Source organism: Betta splendens, chromosome 5 (assembly GCF_900634795.4).
Source record: "Betta splendens chromosome 5, fBetSpl5.4, whole genome shotgun sequence".
Taxonomy (NCBI): Eukaryota; Metazoa; Chordata; class Actinopteri; order Anabantiformes; family Osphronemidae; genus Betta; species Betta splendens.
Window position 1 is genome coordinate 6,991,527 of NC_040885.2, and position 10,236 is coordinate 7,001,762.

Genomic DNA, 10,236 nt, shown 5'->3' on the forward strand with positions numbered 1-10,236 from the left:
AAGTGCTACATTTTTTTCCTGAGGGAGGAACTCCCAGTGTGGATCTGTGGCATGACGGGACACACCCCACCGCAGCTCCGAGCGAGCGCAGGGAAAAGTTGACTCACGGCGGCTCATGTGTCCTGTTCCTTCGTGTGAGGTGGTGCCTGCAGAGAGTGGGCTGCTGCCCCCTGGTGGCGAACAACGGAGGCACACGAGCCACAACACGACCGTGGGAGACACGGTTGATTGATGCCGTGTGATGATTTTTGAAAACATTGACCTGTTGAAGACATAAATATCTTTATGTCTTTATGTAAAATACATATATATTTTTTATTGTTTTCTCTCATCTGCGTCATCGCTGTATAAACCTTAACGCTGTCAGAAAGATTTTGATTTGATTTACAAAAAAAGTAAAATCGAAAAAGCAAAAAAAGGATGACTTCATCATGAACTCCCGATGTAAAAGTTCCACCTGAGTGCGGACAGGTTCCGTCGCTCAGTAAAGGTCATGTGACCTTCACACGCCCTGATAAGTCCAGACCTGCTCTCTCCTCCACACCAATGGCCCGTTTTCCTCAGTCTATCACCTGCGACGTGATGCCGATCGGCCGTGGTGACATTTGAGCGGCATCTTCTGATAACTGCTGACATTTGTACAACACGGGCTGAAGGAGTGGGGCAGATTTACATCAATGTAGAAAATGATTATACAAACACTGCGGCTCAGTGGACCCAGCCGACCTCCTCTGTCATGCCTGTTTCCTGCACGCGCACTTCTACTATTAATGTAAAACATTTCCAAGATTCACTTTGTAAGATGGAATGAACATAAAGTGGTATTTGTACAGTGTATTTAAATATTGTGTCTACTCCAGAGAGAAACCCTTTATGCTTGTTTAAAAATATGGAATCTGTGGAGTGAGTTGGAATAAATCAGACAATTTTATATTTTTTTATAAATTTCCTTCAGCGTTGCTGTTTTACTAATTAAACTCATTATATAAACCCACGAGCAGCCATGTGAAATGTTACTGAATGATGACTGTTCTCCAAGATGTTCAATTCACCCTTACATCTATTTGCAAAGACCTGCTCTGACTGCAGCACTGTCTTCATGTGCGTCATCCAACAGCTAAAAGCAGCACTCACCTCTGTCTGTCGGTGGAAAAATAATTAGCTGACGAAACACAATTAGACCTTTGACCTCATGTGATGGTGTGATGGCCGTGCAGTGCTTTTGTGGTGGAACCGGTCAGGCTGGGCACGGGATCCCAGGCTGCGACTGTGAAGAAGATAAGGATGCAGGAGGCACGGGGTCAACGACAAAGATGCAGATGCTCTCTGATGAAACCACAACCTCCTGAAACTGGCTTCATCCAGCTGATGTGTGTGTGTGTGTGTGTGTGTGTGAGTCAGCGCTCAAAGCAAACACGTGTTGCTAGGTAAAGGTGGATTATAGTGGAAGTCTAGTGCAGATGTGTTTGCACATGCTCAAATGACCATAGGGTCCAGGTCTGCACTAACAGCAACCCACAAACCCGCGTCGTCCTTAGACAAACACTGAAAATTTCATTGATAAAAATCTTCTTCTGTGTGAGGCTTTGTCCAATGCGAAGTGTATCAGCGCGTCCACGGCTGAGAAGAAAGCGGCCAGTCTTACGACGGCTTTATCTCTGGCTCATTGTGCACGCATCAGAGCGCGCTGATCCACCGTTTCCATCAGTAAACAATCTGAACAGCATCTGAGCCCGGCGATATTACTCTCATAAATAACTCCCCGCAAACACGACGCGACCGAGCGTGAGCGGGACAGAACACGCTAATCTTCACACGCCACTTTGTCTTTTTGCGTTCTGTCTGTTAATGTGTAAAAGTAATGCACGAACTCCACAGATGTTTTAAAAGGTCTCATCTTCCCTGATGTTCTTTAAAGGTCTTGTGTCACATCCCCACAGTGTTTCTGATCTCAGCCAGACCTGAGGTGCTTCCCTGTGTGAATGTATTGGTTTGTCTGTCTGCCGTCACTCCACGTGCCTCAGCTTCCAAAGGCCGTTAGAGTCCTGGTCTCTGACCTGTCTCACCCAGTAACAACTGGAATAGACCCTATCATCCCCAAGACCCATGACTTCATTCTGCTCTGGGAACATCAGCCGGAGTAAGATTTTTGAATTTGAATTGGATTGTAGAAAGATACAAACCTTCTAGAGGTTGTTTAAGTAAACCATCATGTGATATTTTAAATATTTATGTCATTTTATTCTAAGATTCTAATTTGTTAGACACCAGAAAGTACTGTGTGATATCATTTGATGACATCAAAGTCAAATATATTAATAATCTACACGTTTTGTTAATACAGTTTATTTTATCATGTGTTGTGTTTTTGACTTAGGACCCTATTGCCTAAAGACCCTGTTTCTGTAATGGCTGAGCTAAACAACAGCTGATCAGTATGTTTTTATCTATTCGTGGTAAAACGTCTCCTTCCCTCTGATGTGAATCTGAAGCGCGAGCGTGGAGCTGTCCGCGGTGCTGAAGCCTCCTCCACCACCACCCCTCCTTTTTTCAGCCGCTGACGTGACAACAGTCTGATGACTGGAGGAGATGGAGATGTGTTACCGATTGAAGAGCACCGTCGAGCTTTGGCGATTCGTAGTGACAGTGAAGTGAGGGTGTGGGAAAGACGCTCCACGTTCTCCCAACGCAGGCTTTAATTTACTGCTTTATTTCTTCCCAGCGTCTCCTCCTCCGACAGGGGCAGTGGGATATTTTTAGTCGGAGCTCCCCCTCCCGTTTAGAATATCTCGCTCGGGGACTTGAACTCACATCTTCCCGAAGGTAGACGCCAAACTGACGTCAGAGCACCCGCAATTTGACGTGTGAGCGCAACACAAGCCCACAGCCACACACACACACACACACACACACACACAGGCGCACAGCGCGCAGACCAGCCCACCCCGTCACGAGTATTTCCTCCCCTCGGTGGACGAGCGACGCTCAGTTTCGCGTTTTCTCCAAATCAACCAGCCGCTCCTTGAAGAATAACCGGGAGACAAATTTGTTCCATCGCCCCGTTCGGTCCGCTTATCGCGCGAGCGTCTGCGCCGTTTCTGTAGATACGTCTCTTCTTTCCGTGGCTGAATTCTGTCTGAGATGGAAATGAGATGTCGTCCACTGGTGATGTGTTGTGTTCTTGCCGTCCTCTGCTCCGTGGTTCCCCGGTCGCTGGAGACTTCTCTGGGAGACAGACAGTACCTCAACGAGTGGGCAGTGGAGATCCCAGGCGGGCTGGCGGCTGCGCAGGCGATCGCCAGAGAGCTGGACTACCAGATGGTCCGACAGGTAGGTGACAACACCGTGAAGTAGTATTACATATGATATCAAAACGGAAAAAAAACAACACAAAGAGTCAGGAGGTGTTAGAGAAGCGGTGTTGAAAGAGCAGAACAGGAAATAGCTGTATGAATTACTCTGCTTTAAATGATAAGGCCGTTAGACTGGAAACTCATCTCCTTTTATTATAGCCCAGAAGCACACAGTGCATTTTCGGCAGGCTGCTAAATTAAAGGAGAGGGTTTTAATCAGGCCATGACTCACTGTTTACACACTTCTGATAACCCATTACTGGAGACGCGGGTTTCATTTCCCCCGTTAGTACATACAGATCTTTCAGGCTGTCTAATGCCACCTTCTCCTGTTCAAACACATTACATTCAATCTGAATTGCTGGTGCGGGTTCATTAATTCTTCTCTAACCTGTGGCTCTGAGCAGCTCAGTAAATGAGTCAATGCACTTTATTGTATTTATGTTACATCAGTTTGGATTTAAAAGACGCTTGGGTTCTGTAATATGATTCTTTAATTTGAAGGAAAATGATTAAATATGTCTTTGCTAATATTCATATTTTCTCGTTCACAAATTGTTATAAATACAAGTAATAAGATGTAACTGAGGTGATTTTTTTCTGCCTGAGAGATGGAAGTGTTTCCTCTGTGGCTCCATTCGGACTAAATGGTGAGGGGGATAATGATGATTCCTGACCTGCGAGACAATCTTCGTTGAGCAGATGTCTGCCGTTATGTCATTTCCCACGAAACATTCTGTGCGTCTTCTTCTCTGCAGATTGGGGCCCTGCAGGACCATTTTCTGTTCAAGCATCGCAATCATCCCCGCAGAATGAAACGAAGCGCCGAGCACATGACCCGGGAGCTGTCGGAGGACGACCGGGTGAGCGGCCTCTTCTGCTTGTCGTCTGATGGTCCCATTTAGAACCCCAACTAAAGCGTGTGCTTGTGTAGGTGCTGTGGGCAGAGCAGCAGTATGAGAAGCGCCGCAGCAGGAGAGCGTCCCTCAGAGAATGCAGGGACTGTCCAGTGGACAAGCTGTTTGATGATCCCATGTGGAACCAGCAGTGGTACCTGGTGAGTCCCAATAAGGGCTCCAGCATCACACACAAAGCACAACACTGGACAGCGGATGGAGCTTTGCAGCCACGGCCCTGGAGGTCATGACTATTCAACAAGTATTTAGTCATATGTGGTGGATGTTGGGTCCAGTTGAGCCTTCTGTTTGCTTGCAGCCGGTCAGTTGCCCCCTGAGACACTGGACCGCTGTGTGTGTGTGTGTGTGTGTGTGTGTGTGTGTGTGTGTGTGTGTGTGTGTGTGTGTGTGTGTGTGTGTGTGTGTGTGTGTGTGTGTGTGCGTGCGTGCGTGCGTGCGTGCGTGCGTGCGTGCGTGCGTGCGTGTGTCACTAACTTCACTCGGCGTGCATGTGCAAATGAATGTAAACCACAAACACTGTTCTTCCTCAAATAAATGGAAAGCCCAAACAAGAGCTTGCTTGAAACCGTCGAGCCGTTCCGGCCAAAAGAGCCATTTGCTTAATTGGTGACATGGTCCGTGAGGAGACGAGGGGGCTGTAATCCAGCTCAATGCAGCATAGTAGAAATCAGTACCACACATTAAGTCCTGATTTGTGCTGAATGGTTTGATGTTTTAGTCCTTAGACAGGGCCCACATACAGCTGCACTGACACACTATGTAATTATAAGATACTTAATCATAAAAAATAGACGGTGCAATCACAAAAGAAGATCCATTATTGTGATGGTTGCAGATTGGTCATCTGTTGAGTATAACAAAGTCTGGGGCTTTGCTTTGATGCCATATTTGAGCATATGTAGGTTTGATCTGTACTAATATACTAAATGACCCCACGTCGCTGGGGTTCAGTCTGAATGGCTCAGTTCAGTGAAGGAATGACCAGCAGTTGTTTGCCAGCGTTCATGTAGAAGTACATTAGTGTCGTTCACGTTCGGGGGGAGGAGAGAGTGATGTCGCTCCCTCCCAGGTTCCTCTTCTCCACACCTGCACTAACCCAACATGAGTCACACGCTTGTGGGAATAAGGAAATAAATTGAAAGGAATCATTTTTGCCAACGAGGAACTATGACACTAATGGAATCGGCCATAAAGTACCACTTAGTGCATTTGCACACGAGCCCACGTCTGTGTCGCTGCCGAGGCTGCAGTGATTCATCCACCGCATCCAGGCGGCGAGGACTCAAACCTGTAGCAGTGGAAACAACATCCTTTTTATACATCAGATACAATGTGATTGTTTGTTCAGCATCAAATGCTGGGAGTGACGTGGGCAGATGTGGTGATCGGTGTTTGATGGGGGCAGAGGCCGATCTAATGACAGAGGGGAGCGGGATGAGTGTCCTGATCCATCAGAGAGGCTGACTGCCCGATAATGTAATCACAGGGTGACTCATACTCCTAGCCTGAAATTCTTCCCGCATGCATGACTCTGTGTGTGTGTGTGTGTGTGTGTGTGTGTGTGTGTGTGTGTGTGTGTGTGTGCATTCACAGAGTGCATGTGTCATTCTGTGTTAATTGGGCATAGAAGCATCACTTTTATATGCCATCGGTACACAATCCAGTGCATCAGGTGTGTGTGTGTGTGTGTGTGTTGTGTACCATTATACATCCATGCATGGCCGACCACCGACAACCCCCTCCGCCGCCGCTCAACAAGTGAGTCATCCTGTGCGACGCCACTAAGTGTGCGCTGGTTGGGAGCAGAAGCCCTTGGAGCAAATGATGACGGCAACGCGTTGTGCGAAAGAACAACATCTGCCGTGTGTTTGCGCTGAGAATGGTGCGTTCGCCGTCTGCCGGAGAGGAAGCGTCGCGTAAAGACAACGCAGCGCGCGGGCGACGGGGGAGTCAAAGCAGCAGGCGAGCAGTGCGATACATCACAGGGATGAGTCACAGCTCGCTGCGTCGCTCTGCAGAGTCTGAGCGCGATGCGCAAAGAGCCGGGGAGACCCCCCACACACACACACACTCACACACACACACACACACACTCACACACACACACACTCACACACTCACACACACACACACACACACACACACACACACACACACACACACACACACACACTGTGTGGGATTACACAGCCTGAGATAGACGTCCGAATAATCAGGTGCCCTGAACGTGAGCGGAGCTCGAATTGAAGCACGTCTCCGGGCACTTGAAGGCGTCTTTTAGCAGCAATCTGCCTCCAAATGGCCGTGCGCTGAGTGGACTCGAGTCCTGACAAAGGAAACGCCAACAGCCCAGTAATGAATTTCCGCAAAGGTCATCCCCAGAAAGCCCGAGCGCTCGACTTCTCCTGACCTTTTTAACGCGTAAGCTCCTTCTTAGAGGGTCTAGCGGTGACCTCCGCACCGTTTCGCCTGAATTCAGTCTCATTTGTGTCATTCCTGCTTTGCAGCAAGACACGCGGACGTCGTCGTCGCTGCCAAAGCTGGACCTGCACGTGATCCCCGTGTGGCAGAAAGGCATCACGGGCAAAGGAGTGGTCATCACCGTGCTGGATGACGGGCTGGAGTGGAACCACACGGACATCTACTCCAACTACGTAAGACACCGTTTCCATGGAGACAGCCTCCATTGTCTGGGTCTGCCGTTGCCATAGCGACGTGCTGGCGACACCTTCCAAGGCAGTTGATAAAGGCTCTAGTATAGTGTCTATATGATGATAGTTACTATTGAGGATTTTTTTTAACCTCCAGCTGCAAACTGAGCCTTTTGGAGCGATAGAAAATATGTTTCTGGCATCTTTTTTAAAATATGTTTCCTTTCCCCAAAAATGTTTCTATCATTTATGCATTTGCGTGTTGATGCACCTAATTACGTCCATGAAAGCCAAGAAAGGCTGAATGGTGGGTTTGATGAGCTGGCACGGATCCTCCAAAAGAGACAAACTCTTAAAAGCTCCATCTGTGGTTTGGAGAGCAACTGCTGCCGCTCTCAGGAGCCAGAGAGGAACCAGAGCGCGGGAGGGAAAGAAACAAGAAATGATGTATGACAACAGGGCTGATGGAAACAACTGCCGCTGTAATTAGGTTAACGCTGATTAATCAAAGAGGCTCAATCAAGCGAGACGTTCATCCCTAACAATCGAGGCGCATGAGCTGCATATTTTCATGACTTAATGGCAGTAATTCCAAAATGACAGGAACAGGCATCTGATTGGAGTCAGATAATAAAGCTGCTGTAGATATAAATCATTTTCATTTTTATTCTACGATGATCTGCAGGTTGTAACCCATTTACTGTCTCTACTCCGCTGCTTAATGAGACTTCATGACCGCTTGTGTCACTCGGTCTGCAGACTCAGTATCTCATCATTTTCTGTCTGTGGTTCTTGAAGGATGCAGCCGCCAGCTACGATTTCAACGACAACGACCCGGACCCCTTCCCCAGATACGACTCCACCAATGAAAACAAGTAAGCGGAGACGTCGCACGATGAACGGGCTGTGGCTCTCATCAGGTTCTGACCTTTGACCTTTCCCCCCAGGCACGGGACCAGGTGTGCTGGGGAGATTGCTATGCAGGCAGACAACAACAAATGTGGCGTTGGTGTGGCATACAACGCCAAAGTTGGAGGTGAGAACGGTGTCAGAACATGCTGCACTACACTGACTGCCTTTATCTGTGGTGAAGGAAGATTTCCTGGTGGAGAGGTGATTTTGATCAAGTGGTTGCATAACGTCACTCTCCAAAATGAATCAAATCCACCTAAGCAATGTGTTCCATATTAGAGCGGCTTCATATGAGCCCCCAGGGATATTTGCCCTGGCGCTGGAGCAAAAGTATGTAAAGCACGAGACATGTGTATGACTCCCACTGGGTTTAATATCAGCATGGTTTATATTTTCTCTCTCTTTTCCTCCTCAGGCATTCGTATGCTGGATGGAATCGTGACGGACGCCATCGAGGCCAGCTCCATCGCGTTCAATCCAGACCACGTGGACATCTACAGCGCCAGCTGGGGGCCCAACGACGACGGCAAGACCGTGGAGGGGCCCGGCCGCTTGGCCCAGAAGGCCTTCGAGTACGGCATCCAGAAGGTAGAGGGCGCGAGCGACCGCTGGTGGGGCCTCAGACCCGCAGCCTGCCGCCGCTAACAACGGCCCAGCTAACTGTGCTTGCCGTTCTCTGCAGGGCCGCGGCGGGAAGGGCTCCATCTTCGTCTGGGCGTCCGGTAACGGCGGTCGCCAGGGCGACAACTGCGACTGCGACGGCTACACGGACAGCATCTTCACCATCTCCATCAGCAGCGCCTCCCAGCAGGGCCTGTCCCCCTGGTACGCCGAGAAGTGCTCCTCCACGCTGGCCACGGCCTACAGCAGCGGCGACTACACCGACCAGAGGATCGTGAGTCACGCTCGCGGCTCCGTGTGCTTTGCGCGCGCGTTTTGAGGGCATTTTGTGTGATTGAGGCTCATTTAATGTTCTTTTCAGACGAGCGCTGACCTGCACAACGAGTGCACGCAGACTCACACCGGCACGTCTGCGTCTGCCCCGCTGGCTGCTGGGATATTTGCCCTGGCGCTGGAGCAAAAGTATGTAAAGCACGGGACGTGTGCATGACTCCCACTGGGTTTAATATCAGTATGGTTCACTTTCATTTTTCTCCCCTCAGTCCTGATCTGAGCTGGAGAGACCTGCAGCACATAGTGGTCTGGACCTCAGAGTACGATCCTTTGGCCAACAACCCAGGCTGGAAGAGGAACGGAGCGGGACTGATGGTCAACAGCCGCTTCGGCTTCGGCCTCCTCAACGCCAAAGCGCTGGTGGACCTCGCCGACCCGGCCACGTGGAAGCACGTGCCCGAGAAGAAGCTGTGTATCGTCAGGGACGATTCCTTTCAGCCCAGGTGCGAGAAAGTCTTCAGCTTTTGTCACGAACCTGAATAGAACATTATTTCTGAAGCATTCGTAGCTTTATTCAATGGTGACTAAAGTGAGTGCAGTTTGGGACCATGTTGGGCCCAAAGATCAAAAATACAATGTTCAGGTCCAACAAATCTAACAGATCAAAGCATCTGTCGCTTTGATAATGATAATGGCCGATCATGAGCCTGGTGGTACTTTCCTGTGCGTTCATAATGAATTAAAAGGGCTTTTGTGTAACGACAGATGAGATAATAAAAATTCGAGGTCAGTCGGTGACAAGAAGGTTTCATAACTGCTAATTGATAAACAACGGGATTAAATGCCCAAATGCTAATCCACCAACAGACGGAAACCCAGAGGACGCCTTCCTCCCTCCAGATGTGTAGTTTTCAGTGCTTTCTGGATGAACGACCCCTCTGACGTCAGCTGTTCGTCTCCCGTTTGCGTGGATTGCGCTGTCGCCCGCGTCGCTCATTAACTTACTACAGCTCTGTTTAATCCAGTGGATTTGGCTCGACGTTTCCGTCCGCTCGCTGGTCCACACCTCCTCCAGCTTCATGCAAATCCTGTCATTCATGTGCGGGAGCGATGGGGATTAACTATTTTTCTAAATGAATGACCGACAGCGTCTAAATCTGTCTGTGCATGTGTGCGCGTGATGTCAGGAGGGTTTCGCACAATTGTTTGCAATTGTGTCTTTGTTTACGGCTGCTTTAAGCTCTTATTTTCTACTGTAGCACAGCTGGTGTGTTTGAATAGAACCAACTGAACAAAAGTTGGTTTTTATTCAAACTAATTCGGCTGTAAATGCATTTTTCTTTTCTGTTTTGAATAAGATAATGTCAGGAAACTTCACCTCCTGCATGACAAACCTCAGTTGTCACGGAGAGATGTTTGTCTCAACCGCTGCTATTTTAATTTATCCAACAGGGAGCTGAAGGCAGCAGGGGAGATCACTATAGAGATTCCAACCAAAGCCTGTTCAGG

At 48.8% G+C, this 10,236-nt stretch overlaps 1 protein-coding gene across 1 annotated transcript in view; it reads left to right on the top strand.

Annotated features, from left to right (window-relative positions):
• The first annotated feature begins 2,756 nt into the window (after window positions 1-2,756).
• Window positions 2,757-10,236, top strand: part of pcsk1 (proprotein convertase subtilisin/kexin type 1) — a 10,606-nt gene continuing 3,126 nt past the window's right edge. Inside the window, exons 1-11 of the mRNA XM_029150230.3 lie at window positions 2,757-3,330; window positions 4,112-4,216; window positions 4,288-4,410; window positions 6,778-6,924; window positions 7,720-7,796; window positions 7,869-7,957; window positions 8,249-8,421; window positions 8,516-8,728; window positions 8,816-8,916; window positions 8,997-9,230; window positions 10,180-10,236. The exon at window positions 10,180-10,236 is cut by the window's right edge and continues 101 nt beyond it. Coding sequence (XP_029006063.1) covers window positions 3,142-3,330; window positions 4,112-4,216; window positions 4,288-4,410; window positions 6,778-6,924; window positions 7,720-7,796; window positions 7,869-7,957; window positions 8,249-8,421; window positions 8,516-8,728; window positions 8,816-8,916; window positions 8,997-9,230; window positions 10,180-10,236 — 1,508 coding nt within the window. The 5' untranslated portion in view covers window positions 2,757-3,141. The remainder of the gene's footprint in view (window positions 3,331-4,111; window positions 4,217-4,287; window positions 4,411-6,777; window positions 6,925-7,719; window positions 7,797-7,868; window positions 7,958-8,248; window positions 8,422-8,515; window positions 8,729-8,815; window positions 8,917-8,996; window positions 9,231-10,179) is intronic.